This window comes from Alligator sinensis, unplaced genomic scaffold (genome assembly GCF_000455745.1).
Source record: "Alligator sinensis unplaced genomic scaffold, ASM45574v1 scaffold196_1, whole genome shotgun sequence".
NCBI lineage: Eukaryota > Metazoa > Chordata > Crocodylia > Alligatoridae > Alligator > Alligator sinensis.
Genome location: NW_005842492.1, coordinates 962,141 through 988,025, shown reverse-complemented (window position 1 = coordinate 988,025; position 25,885 = coordinate 962,141). Strand labels below are relative to the sequence as shown.

General features: G+C 41.9%; 1 protein-coding gene across 8 annotated transcripts in view; it reads right to left on the bottom strand.

Moving 5' to 3' along the window:
* The window catches only part of ICA1 (islet cell autoantigen 1), a 123,283-nt gene that overhangs the window by 30,048 nt on the left and 67,350 nt on the right, over positions 1-25,885 (bottom strand). For all 8 annotated transcript variants that reach the window (XM_014523469.2, XM_014523471.2, XM_006031279.3 and 5 more), the window contains exons 7-8: positions 8,345-8,470; positions 8,073-8,171 (exon numbers count right to left, since the gene is read on the bottom strand). In XM_014523469.2, the coding sequence (XP_014378955.1) occupies positions 8,073-8,171; positions 8,345-8,470 (225 nt within the window). The remainder of the gene's footprint in view (positions 1-8,072; positions 8,172-8,344; positions 8,471-25,885) is intronic.

Sequence of the window (25,885 nt, the reverse complement as noted above, 5' to 3'; positions counted from 1 at the left end):
TCCCCAAGACAAGTACAGAAAAAATGCAGGAACCATTTTCCTACCAGCTGTTTCACTAACTTAATATCTTCCATCATTGCTGTCTATTTCAAGAAATACATTTCATAGGATCAGGAAAAACACAAAGGAAGTAGCATACAGAAATGGAACTCATAAGTATCTTGGAAAGGAAACAGCATGATAATAATGGGAGTTACTATTTCCTGTATTAGGAATATAAACATAGCACTGAAACACAGACCTAAATTAAAAATGGAAATTATGCGGAATGACAATGTTTTAAAAACTGAAAGCCAATTTTGATTAAATAAATCAATGTAACTAATTATTTTGACATTCAGGTAGCATTCCCTTCAACTCAGCTAGCAAATAATATTTTTTTTTCTCCTTTTTTCACCCCATTATGAGCACTAATATTTTTCTGAAAGAAATCAGTGGGCTAGGGAATGAGTACTAAACTAATTTAAAAATTAAGTTAATAAGCAAAAGTTTAACAGGTTGGCCTACCAAACAGAAGTCTACAGTATGCAACTGCATAAAAGCAACGCAGACATTTATTATCTCTGGTGGGCTCTGATGGAGAGATGAACATTCTCTCATCTTAAAGAGAGCATTCAGCACATGTAAAGATGTACAAATGCAGCTAGAGCTAAAGACCAGACAAGGATTGTTAGGCAATTTAGTTTCTATAGGCAACAGCAAATAAGGTAGCGACTTGGCTAATATGGTTGATTAGGACTATGGGCATTTATACACATAAATTGTTGTGCTCTGATGCATGGAGATCCAGCGCATCAGGAGACTCAATTAATCCAGTCTGCTCCCCACGTGAGCTGATGTGCACTGTGCTGCATCGCATGCAGTTGTATAAGTGGCAAAACGCATGTCAGTGTGAAGAAAGTGGCAGCGGTACGCTTTTGAACTAAAACACCTTTGATGTGTTTTAGTTCAAAGGTGCACTGCTGCCACTTTCTCAGGGCTGACGTGCATTTTACTGCTTATACAACTGCACGTGCTATGGTGTAAGCATGTGTACAAATGCCTATGAGACTACGATTATATTTAGCCACCTTTAACTTTCCAGCCTGAATGACCCAATACCCTTTTTGTAACTGGATCAACTGGGGACAGTCTTTGGGAAAAGTTTGCACTCAGGGTTGAACTTCACAAGAAGACTTAACCACTCTGTCACCTTGAACCTACATACCTAAAGAGCCCAATTTAATTGAAGTATGATTCATTGTAGCCCAAAAAACAACACATACTGAATCAAAGCTGATTTGGTTGTGAATAGGCAATCTGCATAATACCATATTCTTTGGATTCAAGTGACCTTCCTGAGAGCTGTATGTTGTAGTCTCACAGTGGTATTTAAAACTTTGCTCATCTCCCCCATTTTTCCTCTAAGCAAGAATATATTATATGCTTCTGGCCTCCCTGTACTCACTGGGTGCATCTACACAAGATGCCTTAATGCACAGTGGACTGTTCTACTGTGCATTAGTGCATCATAACAAAAACAGTGCTAATGCACAATAAAATTAGTCTACTGCACATTACGCATCACAAAAAACATATTCACCTTTGCTACTGTGCATTAGCACAGCTACTGTGCCTTTAACTAGTCCCTCACATTAGAGGGCATTTATACATGTGCTCCAGGAGTGGAAGGGGGATGCTTTTATTAAAGTGGCTCTAAGAACTGCTTTAATTAAAGCATCCAGAGCATCTTGTGTATCAGTGTCCCTGTGCTTCAAAATCATGATCAAATGAGCTTTAAATAAAGTGTCCCCGCCGCCATTCTGAAGCACAGAGCCGTGGCAGACTGCTGGAGCGCAGTAATTGCCACACTCCAGCAGACTCAATTAATCGAGTCTGCTCCAATGCACTGAAATTACAGCGCATGGGAGCAGCCTCCCTGCTCATGTGTAGGCACTCAGAGGTACTAAACTTAATGCACGGTAGCAAAGGCACATTAATGAATGTGTAGATGTGCCCACTATGGATTAGATGCTTAAAGGTACCTAGTTACCCAAGTCCTACTTAAGTGCTGAACTCCCACTGTTTTCATAGATATGGCTCCCATTTAAGTACAACTCTTACTAGTTTAAAACTGGTTGATTTATGACTCATAAGGGAAAGAATCAACATCTGTAGGCTCAACCAAATGGAAGGAGCAAGTTAACTAGCAATTAATTAGCTTGTTGTAAAAAAAAAATCTTCTGAGGATATGCCATTTGCCTAAGTCAATGATTCTCAGGGTGCCACAGCACCTTGGGGTGTCTTGAGATCTTTTCAAGGGTGCCGCAGAGTGCCTCACAATCTTAACACAATGTTAGGTATACAAACATGATTCATAAGCTAAACACAGAGATTTCAAATAGGAATTAATGGTGTTAAATGTATTCTGACCTGTTGTGGTCTTTCTCGGTGTTTTGTGACAGACAGAAAGTCTGCTATATTACTTTTCCATAGTCAAAAAAGAGTAATAATTAAAAGTTAGTATTTCCCAAGGGTGCCTCAAGTCTAAGAAAGGGTGCCCAAAAAGGAAGTCTAAAAAGGTTGAGAACCACTGGTATAAGGCAAGACATGTTTATTTCAAACTGCCCCACAGAGACTTACTATACTGAACAGAATCCTTACTGTTGGGAAAAATCTCACTGCTTACTCTCCATGGCATTTGAGCATGCAGATATTGCCAGCACTTTGCCCCTGGCCATGACTGGGTTAGGTGGCAGGTGGTACAACAGTCTGAAACCTGCTTCCACTATAGCTGTCAGTACCAGGGCTGAACAATGGATACACATTTCCTGGTACAAAATAATTTCAAGTTTGAGATACTCAAAGAAGTAAATGATATGCCGGGACCATTACTCTCACACTGTGAGTAAAACATTACAATAGTGCCTATAGGAAGAGATGGGAAGAAAAGACAAAGGGAAGGCTGGTTGAGACCAATAATCCTTCCGTTGGGCGTTTTCAGTCAGTCAGAGGTATCAAAGATGTAAGTAGTTAGGTACCATTATCTCACTTTTCAGAGAACCTGATGCATAAAAGTTATAAAAGTTAGTGGCAGAGCCTGGAATTCTAGCCCCCTAACTCTTTAGTCCAGGGTCTTCCTTACTTCTAGGGCCTCAGGAGCAATTCAGGAAATTGCTACACTACCACGTAACTTGAAACAGAAATTTAGGTCATAGTCAAGTAACTATGGCAAGAAACAAAACAGTTACAGGACACAGAATGAGCTTCATTCATGACAAAAAACAGTGGCAGTGTAAACTTACATATTTGTTATCATGAAGAATTACAGTGGGATAGTAAAACCTTAAAAGCTCTACGAACTCAGCAGCCTGTTATTTCAAACAATACCAGACCTAAAAGATCTCTTCATATCAGGATGCACAGGGTCTATAACACATTAATAGTCGTCTTTCATCAAGCATGAAACTAACAGTCAGGAAATATGGCTGCAATAGCATTATTACACTTACACTTGGAATAGACCCTGAAGCAAAGAAAACAAATGGGTTGCTTTTCATTAACAGAACTTGGCAAACATCACCAAAGACAATGTTTTCTTTCCAGAAATCATCCCAAGAGGCATTTAAGAGGCTCTTTGCTGAGGTAAGCCTAACACATGAATAAATCATTAAAATATTAATTTTATATTTCAAAACAAATAATAATTTTCCAGTGTATAATATCGCTAAACGAGACAGTCTATATTTAACTAAAATCCACTGCTTCCTTAAAACTTTGTTTTCATAAACACAATGCAAAGAAAGACTCTGGTCCTACAAATATTTATGCTTAATGTAATTCCTGGGATTTGTCTGAGTAAAGGCAAGTATGCATTTTCAAAAGAGTGTTTTCAAGTGCATGTGTTCAAGTGATGGTAGTGTGACAAGCACCAGAATTAAAAGTGATAGCAATCTCAAATATTTAAAAAAATGTAGAAGTGCCTGACTACAACTCCCCAGTTAAATGTGTGGAAATTAGCTTAAAAAGTATAAATACTTCCCTTTCTAAATTTCCCACTTTTCAATACTTTTGAAATGTTTAATAGTTGCTACTCAACTTCATCTCTCAAAAAATAATAGAAAGTGTTTTAAATTGAGTTGTGACTATTTTTTGTAGCAACAGTTTGCTTTTAAAAAGAAAATACTTCTACTTATAAAAAGCTGACAAGAGATTAATTTTGAATAAAGCTGATACAATGGAAAGGATTTTAAATAACTGGGAGTTACTTTCACTTCACTTTTTAATTTAATCTGTTCATGATCCAAAATTGTAAAATAAGTCCAGCAATATAAATTGTTCAAAGTACTTGAGCATAAAACACTAATTGGAAAAAAAAATATCACATTTGGGAAGGTGAACATTGTAACAACAGCTAAAAGGAAGAAATTAATATTTGGAATAAAAAATTATGCTAGTTAACCTTTTCAAAAACAGGTTAACTAGCATACTCTTCCATTCTAAATATTAGTTATTTTATAAAACATTTCCATGGAACTTTATCAAAGTACTGTTGTAAAACCCTGTAGTGATCAGCATGGTTAAAGCATCATGGTGCGTGGGCCGGGAGCGGTCCGAGGCCCTCGGGGGCCTGTGTGCGGCGGGCTGTGGCCAGCAGCGCGGACACGCCGGGTCGGGGAATGCAGGCCGGCGGGCTAGAATTAGGCACGGACGCTTAGCGGTTGATTAAAGATTATTTTACTTACACCGAAGATGGTTGCGGTGCAGGCAGGAAAACTTGCTTGGGTTGCGGTTACAGATAGAAAAGAAGAGAGGCGGACAACAGTTCCTTCCACGTGAACCTCTAGCCCAATCCGGTTGAAGGCTCTAAACACGCGAGCCCGTCGCGTCAACCGAAGAAAACAACTCGGAGAAAAGAGCTCTGGATACACTTACACGAAGGAACTTCGTGGAACTTGCGCGCAGGGAAAAAGGGGTTCATCGAAGGATTGCGCTCGGCAACGGGGAGAGGCCAGAGGTTGATCAGACCCCTATAGCCTTCTTAACGTATGCGCTGGGTTCGATAGGCTCCGCAGCGCTTAGAGTTCTTTACAAGACGTGAAGTTCTCCTCCTCCAGATGGTTGTGGAGTCCTCCCTTGCGGGGGTTCTCCTCGGAGTTCTCCAACTTGGGCGGAAACCGCTCAAGCCTCTTATATGGCTAGCAAGCCAATCACTAGCCGCCACGTGGGAATAATTTAGAACTGGCCAATAGTGGGACACAAATTTGCATGCGAATGGCGGGAACTCCTTTGCACCGTGCATTTCTCTTTGCAACTAAGAAACGCACCCTGCAAAGAAAGCTCCTAGTGGCAGGAAATAATTTAGCAGTGCCGAAGCGCACACAAACAAAATCACACCCTTGGGTTGTGACACATGGCAAAAATAAGGCCCCCTTTTTTCCCCAAATCTTGAAGACCAGAATTACAAATAGTGAGAATTCTTATTATGAAATAAGAGCTGTACTGTGGAATATTTGCATTCATTTTTACAACAGTGATTTGTTTTGAGAAAGACTTTGTCATACATTCATAACACACAGAAACACACAAACTAGATCACAGGTTTCTGAGTCACTGATTCCTAAATTTAGCTTATATTGAAGTGTATCATACAAGTAGAAAAATTCAGAAGCGTCTCCCATCCCCAACAGCAGAGATCCTTTATGCACTGTGTGGAATGCTCCATGTTCCACTTGTTAGATAAGCTAGTGTATTAGTTACTTTATTATGCTTTAATAGTGTCCAGGAATGGGCTGTTAATTTATCTTTGTTTCTTTGGAAAGATAATGAACAGGAGAGGTTGGACCATCAGATTTTTTATATATTTATTTTTAGCTGTAGTAATAGAAGGCCTTACAAACTCTGAAGAGATCAGGTAACATTAACACACTCTGTCTCAGGAACTGTAGAGTGCTTTCTAGTTTTTATATAATATAGCACAATGTAGCTGAACTTCTTATTCTACATATGATACTCACAGATTTATTCACTGAAGTTTCAACCGGAAATTGATTTCAGGTTTGGTTGTCTCTCTCATCAGATACCACTTATGGCAGAAGCAACTCATTCTTGACTGCTTTTGGCAGCTCTCCTACTATTTCTCCAAATCATCACTAGACTGAAACATTTATTTTCTCCCCATCCTTATGAATTCACAGACCAAAAGAAATCAGCCAATTGTATGGCTACTATGGTGCACTATGACTTCTGGGCAAGGGGCTATGCTATGATAATTGAAAAACGATGCCCAGCTTTTTGTTTCTTTAGTAAATCTCCACTTGCAATGCTGATAGTGATTTTTACATTGTGGAAGAAGAGACTATGAAAATAAGCAATGAGAACAGAGATCAGTCTGATATTCTAAGAGCAGCAGACTCAGAGGTTCCATAGGAATCCCCAAATTGTACTGCAAAAATCAAGAGCAGTAAAAACAAACATTTGAAAGAGTTGGTGGGACACCCAAGCATTGAAAGTCAATCCTGGGTGTGTCTACATGAGACGCTTTACTGCACAGTAGCATAGCTTACTGTGCAATAAGCACGTGCCTCTAACGTGCACATGCTTTCTGCACAGTAAACCTCACTAATAGCGAGTAAATTTGCTACCTGCAAATGCAAGTAGCAAATATAAGTGCAATTACTAACTGCACAGTAGTGCTCATGTAGACGCCTGGCTGGGAGCAAATCTGCTCCCGGATAGCCAGTCACCAAGGGGAGGAAGACTGTTCCCTGTCACCAGGAGCTGCCTGCTGCTAGGGCGAGCTCTGCCACCAGAGCTCGGGCAGGAACTATGTCTCTGCCCCAGCAGCAGGGAGCTCCAAACCCCTGGCTTCAAGACCATGATTGGGGAGCAGGGTCTGAGAGATCCTCATCTCCCAGCCCCAGCTTCACCATAACTATTGGTGGGGACGGGGAGGTCCTCATCTCCCAGCCCAAGCTCCATGGTTGTGGGGCTCAGGCTGGGAAATCCTTAAGATCGTGGAACTGAGTAGAGAAAAGACTCCCCAGACTGTTCCCCATACAGCTCCATGATTATGGAGCTGAGCGGGGGAACAGGCTCTCCAGCCTCCACCTTGCAATCGTGGAGCAGGGGCTGGGACCTGTTCCAGTCAGGGGCAGGTCCCAACCCTGTGTCCCAATTGGGTGATTGAGGCATGGGGCTTGGGAAGAGCTTCAGGGGTAAGGTAGGTCCCTGCTACCAGGGCAGAGGGGGACAGTTCCCACCCCAGTAGCAGGTAGCCCCCTGGGGGTAGGGAGCAATGTCCCAACCCTATGCAGGAAACAGCTGTCTCCTGGCCTGGTGCTCCCTGCCAGCTCTTGGGCTGGGGGGGGAAGGGCTCCCCCTGGTGGTGGCAGGGGATCACTGCAGGGCTCCAGGAAGTGGGAGCAGCAAATCTGCTCCCGCTTCCCTGTACATGCGGACAACTGCCTAGGAGTGTTTATTCATGAGTAAATTGCTCCTGGATCTAATGCACATATCAACATACCCCCTGGGTACTTGGAAGTCTGGAAAGGACTTTTTAATGTGAGAAGATATTTGTTTTAAAGGGAAAAGTCTTCAGATTTTTAAAAGCAGATGCTAAAGCAATATGGTAGCCAATCTGTGGTATTTTGGAGAACAATGTCAAATTCTGGGTTTTATCCCAGTTGCCAACTACTCTTTTTGGCCCTTCTTTACCATTCCATAGCACATTAATACATTCTTATATGATGTCCTGAAATGCGGGTAATAGGCCTATAATGGGATGAAATGCATGTAGGCGGCCTACAGTAGGGTGCTTTTCTGAAGTGGGAGCTAAGTAATAGCACTACACACAATAAAGGTATCTTTAGCTCCTCTAAATTGCAAAGGCTGACCAAAGTGCATTTAACAAAAAGAAATGCCAACACATTGTGTAAGGCACATACACAGTGACTGCTGCTGAACAATTTGTGGTAAACTCCTAAGATCTAAACATAAACCCCAAATTTGTTTATGGCTTTTTCCCTCAGTTTCTATTAAATTATTCTACAGTTTGACAAATGGACAACAAAATACATCTGCAGATTTCTTACCTTTAACATAGTGAATTCATATGGCTGATAACCTTTGAAACTTTCATGGATAGCTGCCATGGTGTGTGAGGTTTTTTCCCAGAAATGAAGAAGGGTTGTCTGTCATGGAAAGTAATATTTCAGTACAAAGCATGCAATACAACCTTTCATTCTCCCCAGATATTGAAACATTCTTAAAGTCAACAGCATACTGTTATACTGAACTATTTTGAAAAAATATGTGCTCTGCTAACAGGAAACCAATCTTTTGCGATCAAAATATTTTTGTATACCTGATATGTTGTTAGTACATGAGACAGAAGGTTGCATCTGCTAGCTCCAAGAAGATCTACTTTCTGACAGACATCAGTCTTCAGTTTGTCAAAGTTCAGTTTTGTGTGGCGTACTTGTGCTTGCACCTTCAAATACAAAGGACATTCATTTATCAAAAGCATGAAAAGGGGAGGAAGATGTGAGCAGTTTGTCATTAATAATTTAAACTTTTCTGCCTTTCATCTTTCCAGCCTAGCAGTACCTGATAAAAATCACTAAAAACAATTTAATTAATGCGTCTTTTGAGAAAATTAGGTCAGCTTAACATAACTCATTAAAAACCTACAGAGGTTCATTTATGCCATGTTTCAAGTGAAATGAGAATTTGGTCAACTGATCCATGACAGAATATAGCCCTTGGTATTTTCTCCTTGTCCTTTTTATTTATGAAAGGTCACTATAATAACTGAAGAAGCAATGTTTTACACTCTTAACATCAATATAACATAGGATAACAGGACATTAAGGTTGGAGGGAATCTCATTAGGTCATCTAGTCCAGCCCCCTGCCCAAAGTCTTGGCTAAAAACATCCCAGCCAAGTGTCTGTCTAATCTGGTCTTGAAAACTTCTAGGAATAGAGTTTTCACAGTTTCTCCGGGTAGCTTGTTCAATGCTCAACTGTTCAATGCTCAGTTCCACAGTTTCTTCAGGTAGGTGTCAAAGTTCAACAACTCCCGTAATGAGAAACTTCTCCCTTACCTCAAACATAAATTTACTCCTACAGCCACAGAGAAAACTATTTTGTTTTATTTTTTATCAAATCATCCCTCAGCCTTCTCTTCCCTAGACTAAACAGTCTTAGTTCTTTCAAGCCTTTCCCCATAAGTCCTGCTTCCCAGACCTCTAATCATTTTTGTCAATTTCTGCTGGACTCTTTCCAATCTATCCACATCTTTCTTGAAGTATGGAACACAAAACTGAATGCAGTATTTCAGGTGGGGCCTCATCAGTGCTGAACAAAAAGGAAGAATCACTTCCCTTGATTTGCAAGAGATAGTCCAATAGTCTGTTGGCTTACTTTTGCACCAAGAGCACACTGTTGGCTCATATTCATCTTATGGTCCACTGTAACCTTAAATATTTGTTATTATTTGTTCAATTTTGTACCAAGTTAGAGTAAATAAAATCTTGACTGATGATCTACTAATGAAACTATAATTAATGTCTAATTAATATAAAGATAATTATCTGCTGTTATATCTATGAATAAAACTGTTAAACATTTGGCTATTGGTGCTCATCACTTGAACAAGTGGTGAGAAGGCAATGCAAGATAATCCTTGAGGACATGTCACTGGCAATGACATGTACTCAAGGAACCATGCTTCCATGATCCAAAGATGGAACAACACTCTTTAAAGAGTTCCACCATCAATGGATGATGGAAGTAGCACTTTCAAGAGCTGCTGAACTGAGGTTCTAAAGTTGAAGACAATACCGCTGAGGCCATTCCACAACACCCCATTTAGGACTACCTTGTGGATCCACCAACTTATCAAGAAGTCTTGAAAGCCATTAAACAGATGAAGAACAATAAGGTATACAGGCCCAATGGAATACCAACTGAAATGTATCAAAAGAGCTCTCACCAACTACATGTTGTTGTTCTGTAACAACAAAAAATCATAGAAAATTAGAGTTGAAAGGGACCTCAAGAGATCATCTAGTCCAACCCCCTGCTCAAAGCAGGACCAATGCCAGCTACAGCATCCCAGCTAAAGCTTTGTCCACCCAGGTCCTAAAAACATCCAAGGATGGAGATTCTACAACCTCTCTGGGTAGCCTGTTCCAATGCTTTACTAACCCCCTGGTGAGAAAGCTTTTCCTAGTATCTAAGCCAAACTTCCTCTGCTGCAACTTGAGACCATTGCTCCTTGTTCTGACATCTGCCACCACAGAAAAGAGCCTAGCTCCATCCTCTTTGTAACCACACTTCAGGTAACTGAAGACTGCTATTAAATCCCCTCTCAGTCTTCTCTTCTCTGGACTAAATAAGCCCATTTCTCTCAGCTTCTCCTAAGTCATGTTCCCCAGCCCTCTAAACATTTTTGTTGCCCTCTCCTGGATTCTCTCCAATTTGTCCACATACTTTCGGGGGGGGTCAAAACTGGACACTGTACTCCAGATGTGGCTTCACCAGTGCCGAATAGAGGGGAAGAATCACTTCCCTCAATCTGCTGGCAACACTCCTACTAAAGCAGCCCAGCATGTTGTTAGCCTTCTTCGCAAGAAGGATGCCCTGTAAACTCATGTTGAGCTTATTGTCCACTGTAATCCCCAGGTCCTTTTCTGCAGAGCTGCTACTTAGCCAGACAGTTACCAGCCTGTACCAGCGCATGGGATTGTTCTGTCCTAAGTGCAGGATTTGCAGCACCTGCCCTTACCGAACTTCATGAGATTTCTTTTGGTCCAATCCTCCAATTCGTTGAGGTCTCTCTGAATCCTAGCCCTAGGTCCTCCAGTGTATGTACTACTCCACCCAGCTTGGTGTCACCTGCAGATTTGCTGAGGGTGCACTTCACCTTATCTTTCAGATCACTGATGAAGATACTGAACAAAACCGGCCCCAAAACCAACCCCTGAGGCACTCCACTTGATACTGGCTGCCAACTAGACATCAAGCCATTGACTACTACCCTTTGAACCCAAAGATCCAGCCAGCTTTTTACCCACCTTATCCAACCATGATCCAGTCCATTCATCCAACCTGTACTTCCTTAGCTTGCCTGTGAGAATATTGTAGAAGACCATATCAAAATCAAGGTATACCACATCCACTGGTCTCCATGCATCCACAGAACCAGTCATCTCGCCACAGAAGGCAATCAGGTTGGCCAGACATGACTTGCCCCTGGTGAATCCATGCCGACTGTTCCTAATCTCCTTCTTCCCCTCTAAGTGCTTAGAAATGGATTACTTGAGGACCTGCTTCATGATCTTTCCAGGGACTGAGGTGAAACTGACTGGTCTGTGGTTCCCTGGATCTCCCTTCTTCTCTTTCTTAAAGACGGGTAGTATACTTGCCCTTTTCCCAACCATCCAGAACCTCTCCTAATCGCCACAAGTTTTCAAAGATAACGGCCAGAGGCTCTGCAATCACATCAGCCAGCTCCCTCAGCACTTTTGGGTGCATCATAAAATCCTGTGGATTTGTACACGTCCAGTTTTTCTAAATCGTCTCTAACCTGTTATTTCATGGCTGTTGGCTGCTCACCTCCTCTCGAGACTATGCTACCAGGTGCAGTAGTTTGGAAGCTGACCTGGCCTGTGACAACAGAGGTGAAAAAGGCATTGAATACTTTAGCCTTTTCAGCATCACCTGTCAATAGGTTGCCTCCCCCATTTAGTAAGGGACCCACACTTTCCCAGATTTCCCTCTTGTTGCTGACATACTTGCAACAAGAAACCTTTGTTGTTATCCTTCACACCCCTTGATAGCTCAACTCCAGTTGTACTTTGGCCTTCCTGATTTTATCCCTGCATACCTGAGCAATACTTTTATACTCCTCCCTAGTAGTTTGTCCAAGTTTCTACCTCTTGTAAGCTTCCTATTTGTGTTTTAGCTCATTGAAGAGTTCCCTACTAAGCCAAGCTGGTCTTCTGCCATATTTGTTAGTCTTCCTGCACATCAGGATGGTTCATTTCTGCCCCTTTGTAAGGTTTCTTTAAACTATAACCAGCTCTCCTGAACTGCTTTCCCCCCCGTCAGACTGTCCTCCCAGGGAATCCTGCCCATGAGTTCCCTGAGTGAGTCAAAGTCTACTTTTTGGAAATAGGGTTTTTACTCTGCTGCTCTCCTTCCTTCCTTTCCTCAGGATCCTAAACTCAATCATCTCATGGTCACTGCTGTCCAAGTTACCATCCACTGCTACATTCCCCACCAATTCTTCCCTGTTTGTTACCAGCAGATCAAGAAGAGCACAACCCCTAGTTAGCCTCTCCAATATTTGTACCAGGAAGTTATCCCCAACACTCCAAAAACTCACTGGATTGCCTGTGCACTGCTGGGAAGGCAATACAGCAGATGTGAGGGTGAGTGAAGTTCCCTGTGAAAGCCAGAGCACGTGATCTGGAAACGTGTTTGAAGAAAGCCTCTCCACCTCATCCTCATGGTCTAGTGGTATACAGCATGCCATTTTACAGATTAATACTATTATAAAACATTCATTTATTCGTGTTTTCCTTTGTAAAGAAACCATCTACATATTATACTTCAATAAAAACAATAACACAGACCTCTTATCCTGGCTAGATAGGCAAGCAGCTTTTCCTAAACTGTTTTCTGCTCATATTAACCTTTACCTATCCATATTTAGGACACTACTTTGTCAATTAACAAACATCATTTTTTTTATTATTAAAGGATGACTGCCATTTTGTGCTAAAGGTGTTTCATTTTCATAACAGGTTTCAGACTACCTTAATATTACCTTAATGGAAACATTTGTATGCAATTCTTTTGGTTCCCAACAAGGGGATAGCAAAAGATGAAACTCATTAATCTCTCTGCTGATTTCCCTGTAAACTGCCACTGCTACAAATAAAAAATGTACTTAATAAAAATATTCAAGTGGAAAATACACCCCAAACATTACAGGTTTTAATAATATATTTAATCATCCCATATGATAATAAATAGTATTGGAATGCCAATTTTAGATTTTACATATAGATTTTATAATAAAAGAAGAACTTTCATTTTGCATGTTATTTACCAAATGGCTTGGAGACTCATTTGCAGTGAAGACTGTTTACCTGGAAATGTCATTTTTTGTGTTTTAGCCATAGAGGCTTGTGTGCAAAAATGAAAGCAAACAACTTAACTGCAAAACAAATAACTCAACAGCAAGTACACAGATTTTACTCAAAATACATACACAATCACTTAAAGCAGGGTTGTCAAAGATATGGCCTATGGGCTAGATTCAGCCAGTAGAGCTATATCTTCTGGCCCTCAGTGCTGCCCATAGATCACAAACCAGTGTGCTGCATTTAGAATATGCTGACCTTGGCTCTGCACGCTGTAAGTGGGGTACAGAGCCTGCCTGGTATGGGTTGTACATGGAGCCAGGTCTGCAGCCAATGTGTACATTACATTCAGTGCCTGCACTGAACTGGCCCTGCATGCTGGATCTGGGGCTGGTCTGGATCGTGCTCATAGAGAGACTCGATGTATTGGATCAAGTGGGCAAGGCCAGTCTGGTGTGGATGCCAAATGCAGTGTGCACTCCAGAATGGCTTCATGCACCATGTACCATGCATGGCTGAAGCTGGTATCTGTTACACACAGCATACTGGATTGGTCTGGGGTGTGCAGTACGTACAACAACCGCACTGGACTAGTCTTGAGGACAAGGTTCAGAGGTGATTCAGATCAGGCCTATGTGCTGGGTCCAGCCTTTAGGGCTAGAGCCAGTGCAGGCTGTATGCATTATGCAGGGCTGGAGCCAAAAATGTGAGCACCACAAGCAACATATGGGCCTGTCAAGGGCATGAGCTGCAACTACACCAGCATCAGGCTGGCCTTGTGTGCTGGATCTGGTGCATGGGGCCAGTCCGTGAGCCCAATCTGGCCTGCATACTGGCTGAGTTTTATGCCCCTGACTTAGAGCTATAGTTCCAAAACACTTTTAAGCACCAAGCCTAAAATGAAATCTAGGACTTTGTTATAATGCATGACAGAGCTAAGCACTTTGAAACAGGAACAGTGACAGCTAACATGCTGAATAGGAGGCCAGCCCAACCAAGCTCTAGCCAACAGGAGATTCCAAAGAAAAGGATACGTCTGAAATCCTCCTCCTCTCTTGGCTTCAGAGCCTCCCTAAAAAGCTGCATGGAGGATCTCCATCCACCTGGGATGCACATCCTGGAATTGTTGCTGAAGGCAGATGACTACTATTGTTCTGTCAAAAACTGACCAGGGCTTACTCTTTTACATTACAAAACCGCTGCTGCTACTACAGGTGCTCTTTTTCCCATTTATGTAACATTGTTATGGTAAAGCACAGGAAGTGAGTGGTCAGGGTTTAATTTTATGCTCAGTCTGCATAAGTACAGACAGTCAAAAAGCCCAAGGCTGAATTGATTCAATTTTCACAGGTTAGTGTAATCTGTGTCAATTGAACCAATAAGCAAGTGAAAAGACATCTTTCAATTCTAGAAATGCAGCCACATGTCTGCAGTGGCTCAGGCCAGAAGCCGGGGGGGTGCTATAGCATGCCTCCCTGCTTTGGCTGGAGGAGACAGATTGGGCCAAAGCTCTCTCACCCACCCTGGAACCGGGGGGGCAGGGAAGGAGGCTTGCGGGGGAGTGCAAAGCATTCTGGGATGTTGGGGGACTGTGAGTTAACTTGAGGCTGGAGGGGATCTGGGACAGAAGTTTAATAAACTGATTTAAACTAAATCAGTTCAGTTTGATACTACATCCATCCAGGTTTATCTTAAACAGATCTGAACCAATTTCAGATCACTTATACTGGTTTGTGTGTAACTTCTGTCCCTAGCCTCTAATAAGATTCAAATAAATTTCTCTCTCCCAGGAGAGTGCTCTTGTTACCATGCCAATGGCCATGGGTAACCTAGCTTCCTAAAGGCCCCTCTGCATGTGCAGGTAAAGGTACAATGGGATCTACTGTGTGATCCCACAATTGTGCCTCCTGCCATGCCACGTGTGCATGACAGGAGACATAATTGCGAGATTATGCATTAGATCCCATTGTACCTTACTGCTGATGCAAGAAGCAAGCTCCCCAGCTGGAAGGCCCCTCAACTGAGGGGATCCTAGCTGCAGGGGTGCCCCATGCATCCCTGCAGCAGGAAGACAGAGCTGCTGCAATATCCCAGCCCTGGGAGTATGTGAATCCCCCAGAGCTGTGACACCACAGTAGCTGCAGTCCTCCAGCCTCAGGGATGTATGAAACCTGCAGTACTGGGAAATTGCAGCACCAGGTTTCATTCAACTCTGAGGCTGGGAGACCACAGCTGCTGCTGTCTGCCAGCCCTGGGGGTTTCACGTACCCCTGAGGCTAGGAAATCACAGCTGCACTATGCAGCTGCCTGGGACCCAGTTGGGGAAGGCACATTGCCTGTACCCAGAATTTGCAGCTATGGGATTCTGGGTCCCAGAAGCTGCAGGGTGCTGCTGAGACCCAGAGTCAGTAGCTGCTGGGGCTGAGAGTCCCCTCAGTTGAGGCACTCCCAGCCCCAGGTGGGCTGGTGCATCCCTGGAGCTGGGAGTCCTCTCAGCTGACGGGTCTCCCAGCAGCAGGGGAGACCCTGCTACATGTGCAAATTAAAGCTTGATAGCAACCAGCTATAAAGTTAGCACACATTTTTGAGGTGTAACTTTATAGCTGGATGGTGTTCTTTGGCTAGGTACAGATATTCAAAAAGCCTGAGCCTAGTTTAACCTGCAAAGCTTGAACCAATTTGGAGGTGGATAGCCATTCCTTTTTCATTCCAGAAATGCAGGCACATGCCTGCAGTGGCTCAGGCTAGAAGCCGGGGGGCACTAGAGCAGCCCTCCCTTCCCTTCTATAGAACTGAGTTGGGGGGAGGGGGGAGGCGTGGCCAGACCCCAGCAGGATGCTCTGATTAGCCCAGCAGGGAATTGATAACAGTGTTTATCCCCTAACCTAGCGTTTATCACTCCATTATGAAACCAACAGAGAGACATTACCAGCTAGCTGCTGATTCTGCCTTTGTCACAGCAGGGACCAGAGCCAGCATGTGGTCTGCTAGCTAATACACAGATACCTCTCAGCAAGGCAGAAGGGAGGAGGGAATTCCTGCTTAGCGGGGAGTGGGGGAACAGCCTGCAAGTCTCTGCTAGAGCTGCAGCCAGGGACCAGAGGGGAGGGGCCAGCCCTGCTGTGGAGCAGAGAGACGCGTCCAGTCCAGAGAGCATGCCAGGATGCTGGGGGAGTCTGATTTAATTTAAACCAGCAAGGGGTCTGGGACAGACATTACATAACCCAGTTTGAGCCAAATCAGTTAAGTCTGATACTACATTTAACCAGGTTTATCTCAAACTGGTTTCAGCCATTTTCAAGCTGGTTCATGTGCACTGAACATCTGTTCTGTTACATGTTTAAGCCAGTTTCTGATCACTTAAACCGGTTAATGTGTAATGTCTGTCCCTAGCTTTTATGGCATGGTAGATACTTTGCATGTGCAGCTGGTGTCAAGATAACTGTACAATTACCAGTTCATTGTGTAATACCTGTAACATAGAGGGGACTTAACTGTTTTAGATGCAAACCAAAATCTTGACACAGCTAAGAGTGACAGGATCCAAAATTTTTAGATGTGTGTGTTCTAGAGTCAATGATCTGCGTGCAGCGTTCTAGGTTAAGTAATAATTAGCCATTAAAAAGGAGATTAGAATCTGATCCCTACTCCATATGCTGTGGCATTGCCTCTGCATTATTTTTCTGGGAAAAAAATCCAAAACAACTTGCCTTGCATGACCTCGAATACTGAATTCCAAGTAAGCAAAACATATTCCATTGTGGGGCTCCTAACACTCTGTCAGACAAAAGACAGGCTACAGGAAGAACTCCTACTGACAGCATGCATAACTATTAAATTTCAGAAGCATAAGTCTGCACAAAGGCTTTATATAATGGAGTGGATTTGGATTAACATTATGTCTCCAATATATTAAAAAAATTCTTTCCAACTGGTGAAAGGTTAGATAATTTCCACAGAGAACATAGCTTTTCCCTGTTTAGTGCTATGTGCTTACACCTCTGTATATTCTTTAACGTGTGATCCTGTCTCAAGATATATAGAATCCTTAGGAATGTATAACAAACTATATTTCAAACTAAATCCTAATTTAAAGTACAAATTAGGATTATTTTCCCTTTTGCAGGCTAAATGTATAAACAGAGAAAGATGATTATCACTTGACCCACTGTGTAATGCAAGACCATATGCTTTGTGTGTCAAGACTGATTATTAACAGTACTTAATGTACTACTATGTTACCAAATGGCGCACACTTTTCCTGCCAAGCAAGAAAAACATTGTATCATTGAGAATTTTCAAAGTATTTCATTTAGCAGGAGGTTTGTTCAGTAAAAGGACTTTTTCTTCAAAAGCAGTACAGGGTCTCTCTCAAGAGAATGCACCAGGAGACTTTGCTTGTTTTTCGATGCCTATAAATACATTTACAATCCAAATGATTACTAAGTGTCTTTGAAGATAACTTGTGGCTTTAAGAATTAATAATACGACCTTCGGACTTCTGAATCACAATCTACTTAATACCACATAATTTATTAGGCTGGAAACCTTAGGCTCTCTCCTGAAATAGAGGGCTGATATAATACATACTAATCTTCTCCCTCTTCTGCAACTACTTTATATGACATGACTGATGACAGAACCTCACGTTACCCCCATATCCTGTAATCTCTTATGCATATATTTAACTTTACTGACTTGCTTACAAGTTCAGCACACCAGTGCTTTGAGGTTTGGAACCTTAATAAGACAAAGATTTCTGATGACAAAAACATGCCACTGATTCTAAAAGCGAATTACACTAAACCAAATGAAACCTGTACCTTTTACAAAAAAGAAAACGGCACCTGGTGACCATAAATTATTTGGTTTCATTGTACAGATCAGGGGTGTCGGGATATCATGGAGTATGGCCATGGGCCTCTGCATCCCGATGACATCCACTTGCCTTGCTTGTACAAGGTGGGCATAGTTCAGTCAAATTGGGTCAATGTTCCTTCCTACTATCTCTCCTGCCACGACTTTGATGATTTAATTGAATTAGGGACGGTGACGGTTCCCTGACCCGGAGAGGACTACCACTTGCTGAAATGTAAGGTGTGGCCAACAGCAAAAAAAAAAAAAAAAAAGTCCTGAGGGCGTTTTCTTTTATCCTTCTTTAAAGGTTGGAGTCCCTGGAGGCTGCCCCTTCCCCTTTCACTTGTAACTCGCATGTTCTTGATTGCTGGAATCACGACTGAGCACTTTTTCCCCCTCTGCTTCTTAGTAATTGGCGTCCCATCGACTCAATTGACCACCCGTCATGTTCAATTAACACGGCAGCGGTTTCTTCCTTTCTTTTTCCCCCCCTCTTTCTCTGAGCTCCTCCGAGCTCTATAGACCTAGTAGGTCTGCTGCCCCGTTCCCGGGGACTTCAGTCCTTGCGTCAGCAAGCAGTCAGCTTACTCTCACTGCCAACCTCTCCTCTACCTTCTGTTCTCTTGCCAGCATACACCACTGGAAATAGCTCCCGGAGCCTTCCTCAGTCCAATCTTACTCACCTGGCGAGCTGATAACGCTCTGCCCGAGTGGATCAGAATGTCTTTCTGGAGCGTAGTCATACTGCTCCGCCTGGACGGACCCCGCTGGCTAGGGGTCTTCTCGTGGTCAGTACCTTCGTTCTTGCCACAAGGGGTTAGCAATGTTTTGTAGTGGGTAGGGAGTGGAGAAGCTGGTTTAACATAGGTTAGTTCTACGGCTGCTGCTGCAGTCACTGTTCTACTTGCACTGCCACTAATGCTGTTTCTCCCTGCCATCTGACTGTCTGGCTTCTACAGAAGCAAAGCCCAGCTACTGCAGAAATGCCACCAAAGACTTCTGGTTCTGTGAACCAGTTCTGTGGACCAGATCTGGCCTATGAGCCATAGGTGGCTGACCCTTGTTGCAGATTAAAACTTGTTGCTACACAGGCAAGTCTGATGAGTTTACTATAACCACCTGGAAGGCATCAGATTTTCTGCTTGTTTACTTTTTCAAATGCCAAATGGAAGAAACTCAAATTCTCAACACACAAAATATAAAAGTCCTTGTTTTTCTGAGACTGGAGTCTTGAATAGAAACCAATAAAAATTACAATACAGTAAGTTACGATACTTAAAGAAATCAGTAATGTGGATATGGTAAGGTGTAAAACATTGAAAAATTTTCCATAACTTTTACTTTTCCACAAATAACTCTAAGGATAGTAATCTCTGGAAGCTTAAAATCCAAAAGTCAATTTCCTGTATGTGCATCACTGATTATAAGAGAGTCAAAATTATAAAAGCCTTACCTGTACTTATCTTCCAAAATAAAAGAACCATGATTTTTTTCAGTAGAAAGTGCTTATGTCCAGCTCCTCTCAAAAACACAGCCATTGTTGTTTACACCTCTAGGCAGAAGGTGGGGTAGATTTGTACTTTACAGACTAACTAAATCAGAGATGCAAAAGCTTTCATAAGCAGCAACTTTATTAGATGCTAATTTTCCCTGTACTGTATTTTATCTCAGCATTTCAGACTTTGGAGTAGGAGTAAATCATACCAGAAGATGGAACACTAACCTATCTGAGCTAAGTATAAAACTCACTGCACTGAAAAACAAGGTAAAAAATATGAGAAACTAATTCGGAAATATAAATATTAGCATGTACAGAAAACTAGGTATATGCCTATAAGAAATATTTATTGTATACTGTACAAAGCATAAGAAAGCACAAACTGATTTTGAAGTATATGGAGTTATGCTACTTTACATCAAGAATCTGTACCCAGATGCTGCTTGCTATTAGTATGTAATGTACGAAAAAAGAATATTTAGAACATCCAGTGCAAAGGTTTCCAAATGTTTGCCAGCTTGTTTAATAGGAAGGATCTGTAGCATGCACAAACTTGTATCAGTTTCATTGACTTATGGAAAGGGCAATGAGAACTGTACTGGTAGCTGGAGTATGGCATTTTATTTGCCTGTGTTACAGTCGATTATTAAAATTTTTATTTACAGTGTGATGAAAGGCTGTTGATTTGTGTACAAGTTGCCTGAAGACATGAATTGTTAATATAATGTCAGGGATGCAGGATTTGCTCTGCTTGTTGAACTATAGAGCTAAATAAACTCTGCTTGCAGAGGCGTAGCAAGCTCCCACAGTGCCCTGGACAGAGCGCAGACCCCTAGGGAACAAGGAGATGGGAGCAGAAATGTCTTACCTCTTACACAGATGGGCAGCCCTATACTCCATAGTGTGAGGGGGCTGAAGTAGGCCTGCTGCAGCTAAGGAAGAGGCTCAGCAAGTAGCAAAAGAATGCTCCCTACTCCCTTGGGAGCCTTCACTATGGCAGGGACAGCCCCCCACTTTCCAGCCACAGAAGCCGGGTGGCCCTGCATCCTATAATGTATGGGGCAAGAGGCTGAGCTGAATAGTGCCCCTTCCTGGAACAGCCTACACAGGGGTGGCCAACCTGCAGCATATGTGCCACAAGTGGCACAGGTAGCCTCTGTGTGGCATGCAGCAGACTGGGGAGGGAGCAGAGACAACAGTAGCAGATAAGGCAGGGAGCAAAAGGCAGAGCAGCAGATCAGGCTGGGAAAGGGGATCAGAGTAGCAATTGGGGAGGGTGGAAGTTTAGCTTGTAACATGCCTACCAAAAAGGTTGGCTCCCCACTGGCCTACATGATGAGATAAAGTACAGATTTCCAACAGGATGAACAGTAGCTATTACTGACAAGCTATCAGTTTTGCTTATTAGAATTTTTATTTGAACATTAAATATATTATTTGCCTGATCAGTCAGTCAAAGTTCTCATTGGAGGTAATGGCATTTTTTTTATGTTATGCCAGGGATAAAACTAAACATACCAAATAGAGACAGAGTACAATACACACAATAAATTAGAGATAAATGTCACCTTAGCTGGTAACAGAATAAGAAGAATGTAAAGAAATGCTATTTAATTTAGATCATCACAGGAGCAACAGCATTTTGGTTTGATTTACTTGAGAATCAGATGAGAATCAGACCTTGAAAATGGGAACAATCATAATTCCCTGTCAGGCAAACAGATCTGAAATATAAACTGCCTATGAAAAAATCATCAGGACAAGTCCCTCTCACCTGCTGGATAGAATACTATATTTTTCTTACCTGTTATCTGGAAGTTTTTGAGCTGCTAATCTAAATTGTGTTTATGACTCAGACACATATTAAAATAATGGGGATAACTACCCTTTCTGCTGTATGCAATGACTTGAGTCATTTTTGAAAAAGCCAAACAAGACAAGAAAAAAGTTATGATACCATTTTCATTTCTTTTCAGAGCACCTAGTCTTTCTGCACTCTGTTGTTCATATGGGCTATAATTTTAGATATTTCCACCATCTCACTGTATTTGAATTTGTATGAGGTTAAATGAAGCCTTACAGTTAAGTTTCCTTCACACAAAATGAGATTATTTATTCAAGAACATGATTTTCCATCCACCTGTGTAATCAAAATGTGAAGCATAAATGCAGTTGTGATAATTTGAATTCATGCATAAGAACAATAGCCTGTGATGGTAATTCACATTTTTATTTTAATATGTGAATGTTCCTGTTGATTTCAACGGCACTGCTAATTATTATTATAATTTAACATTTATATTGTGGCAGTCACTGAAGGCTTCAACTAGATTGGCCCCCACTGTGCTAGACACTGAAAAGTAAATGACAATTCTGCCCCAAAGACATGAGTAATTTAAATATGTACCTAACTGTTTGACAGATTAAGGTTTGTGTCAAAAACAAGTTGAGAACACTATTGATAACCCTCTATTAATAGACATTGAGCAATAATATAAATGCTGATGAACTTCAATCTACAGAAGTTTTACTGAGTTAGACATTATGGTAGTTAGCAGTTTTGGTTATATTTATTTGATAAAGAATTCACTATTGCAAAACTTCTCACTGACTTTTCTGCAACTTCTCTGTATATAAAAACCCCAGGTTTTTTGACCATGGTATGCACCAGTTTTCCTGGGCAATGTCACAAGAGTTCTCCATGTGCCCTCTGGATGGTAATACAGACAAAAGTATAGGAAAGTACACCACACAAGGAATGGATTATGTGACAAAGCTAAATTGCACATGGATGCACATGGATGCTACACGCTCTGACGCACGGTAGCCTTGAGATAGTAATGAGCAGTCCTGAACAAATGCTTAGCACACAAGTGATGGTGTAATCCATTTGCTAAAGTCCATGAAATTACCCAAAACAAAAGAGGCTTCTTGCTTTCTTTTCCAATAATGCCTCTCTCCTACAGGACACAATGTGCCTGTAGAACAAGTAGGTTTTTAATTATTTTGCATTTGGAAACTGATCACACTCTGAGCTTTTACTTTGACTTGAAAAGTGGCACGCTCTCTTGTGGCATTATAAAAAGAAGAATACTCGCTTTTTACGAAGCGATACATAAAGGAACTTGTTATTTTTGTAGTTGCATCACTTAGAACCTAACCATGTTTTTTTTTAATCTTTAAAATGTCATTTACCCAAATGGAACGGAACAACTTAATTGCTTTTAAGACTGGGTAAAAACATTCTGTACTTGAAATCCATTACAAATATGTTTTTAAAAACCCTATCCACCTGTGGCAGAAAGCAGAACAAGTAGTAAGGAAAGATCGGCATATCTGTTTTGGGTTAAGTTTTCAAAATATTCAAATATACACAAATTTTTACATTACTTATATGAGTTTGCCACAAATCAACGTTAAAATTAGGCCCAAGGGGTATACAGCTGGTGCAACTTGGCATGGGTCCATTGCAACAGAGCTTTGACATTTTAGATCAGATGACAGTTTGTCTTGCATACAAGGGCTCTTTGTTTGTTTGTTTAAAAAGATCCTCAAAAGTACTTGGGCTTTGCAACTGCTAAGGGCTACAGCACTAGTTGATTCCACAATAATGGCATTCCCATCCCAAAGTTTGATGTCCAGGCTCCCGTTACAATGCATGGAGAGAGCCAGGTACCTAAGAAGAAATGGGATCCTCAAAAACCAGCTGAGTGAGAAGCTGCCTCAGATAGACAAGGCATGCGGGCTACAGAACATGGCTCTGCCCTAGCTCTGGACCACACTGCCACTGCCCCAAGATCTCAGCCTGGCTCTGGAGCCGTTCAGTGCCCTGCCGAGTGCCCTGCCAGCAGGGACAGCACTGGGAGGGAGCTTGGGAGGGCTACAGCCACCCCAACATTCCCCATAACCACCCCTCCCAGTGGCGCCGCTGGCACTGATGCCTGTCCCACACAGGTGGTGGCAGCACAGCCCCCCTCAGGTCCCCCACCAGAAAGAGGATGGTGCCGCTGCTGCCTGCCAGGTCTGCTGGGACCCATCTCCATGGAAACCCCTGTCCCGTGCTATCACAGCGCCACTGCTGCTGGGGTCTCCTTGGAAGCCGGCCACAGCCAGGCTGGGGCTGCTGGGAAATGCAGTACACTGCTGGCCAGATCCAGCCTGCAGGCTGGACTTTTCCCACCCCTGGAGTAGACCATGAACTGAGCATGAGCCAACAGTGTGCTCTTGTTGCAAAAAAAATCAAATTAAAAAATAAAAAAAAAACCTAACAGCATATTGTGTTGTATTAATAGAAGCATCACTTGCAAATCAAGGGAAGTATTATTTACGCTCTATTCAGCACTGGTGAGGTCTCACCTGCATGGGCAACTGGTACCTCCCATGTCTGGGTGGGGGCAACAGATCACTGATGGGGTGGAGGGGTCCCCCTGCAGCTGAAACTGGAAGTGCACGTCTGGTTTCAAGGCTGGCGCTTCTAAGGGGTGCATGGCCAATCTCAGGGGGTGCACGTGCACCCACGGGCACCCCCTACACATTACCAATGCTCACCTGGAGTAGTGTGCTTGGACCCACACTTTAAGAAGGATAAGGACAGATTGGAAAGTGGACAGCAACAATGATTAGGGGGCTGGGAGTCCAGATTTTTGAAGAAAGGCTGGAAGAACTTAGAATGTTTAGTCTGGAGGAGAGAAGACAAGGGGGGGGATTTTATAACAGTCTTTAAATAAATGAAGGGCAGTTACATAGAGGATGGACATAGGCTTTTCTCTGCGACTGAAGGGGACAGGCCTAGGAGCTTCAAGCTTCAGCAAAGGAAATTTAGCTTGGAGATTAGGAGGAACTTCATGACTATGAGAGTGGTAAACCATGTTTTCTCCACACTCTGATAGGATTTCCTCATCTTTTTAGTCACGTACTTTCCTATCTCTTCCTTTTTTATTTAAAATTCACCTCCTCTAGGCAATCCTAAATTTCTTTTTGTACTAATACTGTTAAACCATTTATGAAGAGGAAAATGTTTTATCTTAAATTATAAAGAATGCTAGTACAGCACCTTGTCAAAATACTGTAATCCTAGGGCAGCAAAGATGCTACTGTGCACATGTTGAGTTCAAACGCTATATTTTAAAGTCCTGAGAAAAGATTATTTAGACTTTGTACACACAAGGCAACACTCAGCACCATGGGCATGGGCCATGTTATATCAATGTCCTGTGGATGTTGCTCAGTGAGAGGAATTTTGCTCCTTGTGTCAAACCTATGTAGGATCTTGCTGCTAAATTTTACAATACTCAACTTGTAAAATTTTATTGTTTTGTTCAGAAGTGATGTAACACTAGTATAATGATGATATGTAAGTGGTGATGATGGCTGTTTATTTCATAATCACAGACAACTGGCAGACACAACTATTCTGACTCCAATGAGGGCATAGGATTATAGCTAGCTTGTGTGTCTTCCTTTGTTTTTAATACAAGGCTCCTTAAACTAGCTCTCTTATAATTTCAGTGATGGTTGATATCAAAATTGAGTAATAAAAGGCAATTAACTTTGAACTGCCAGACATGCATAGTAAAGAAAAAAAAATCAATTAAAGATTAATTTTATGATTCATCTTTACTAATGTAACTTCTTTTTGCTTTCATAAATGTATTAGTCCTCAGATTTCCTTTCAAACATTTCATAATTTTAAGTCTTTATAAAGATTAATGAAAAGTGGCAATGGAAAGAATAACATACGTCTTTGTCTTAGAAAAAGAGTACTATAAAATTCACTCTACTGGACCATATCATTCTTAGGAATATATTCTGTTGCTATTAGCAATAAAAAAATTAACTAGGTATCAAGCATTAAATTAGTGGTGAAATGGAGGAAGAAAAATACTTTTCTCTCATTTTTCTGACAGACTAATGAATTTGAAATTTCTATTAATAAACAGGTCCACTGAATATTATAAATAACTCAGCATTAGATAAAATTCAAGTAATTTTAATTCAGGTAAGCATTAAATTGTTTACCCAAATTGAATGCTTTGCTGAAGCTGAGCAAAAAAAGTGGCTACTTTTGTCAACCTCTGTGAAAGATCTTCTTTCTCTAGGGATCACACCCATTAATCCCAGCTGCATGGATCTATGTGCCTCCAAAAGGCTGCTTCACTGTTTTCTCTTTGAGGAGGGAAAGTGGGAGAGCTCCAGAAGCCTACCTTACCTCACCTTCAAGGGCATCTTAGATGAAGTGAATATTGGAGTACCTCTAATAGTATGCTACAGGATTTTACCCAGTTAAACCTATGAGATTAAGCAGACCACTGAAATACAGGGAAGCAGCTACATACCCTGCACAACTCCTGCCCAATAATTTGTTCTGTCTATCGAGCAAGGTTGTGGAGCACCAAG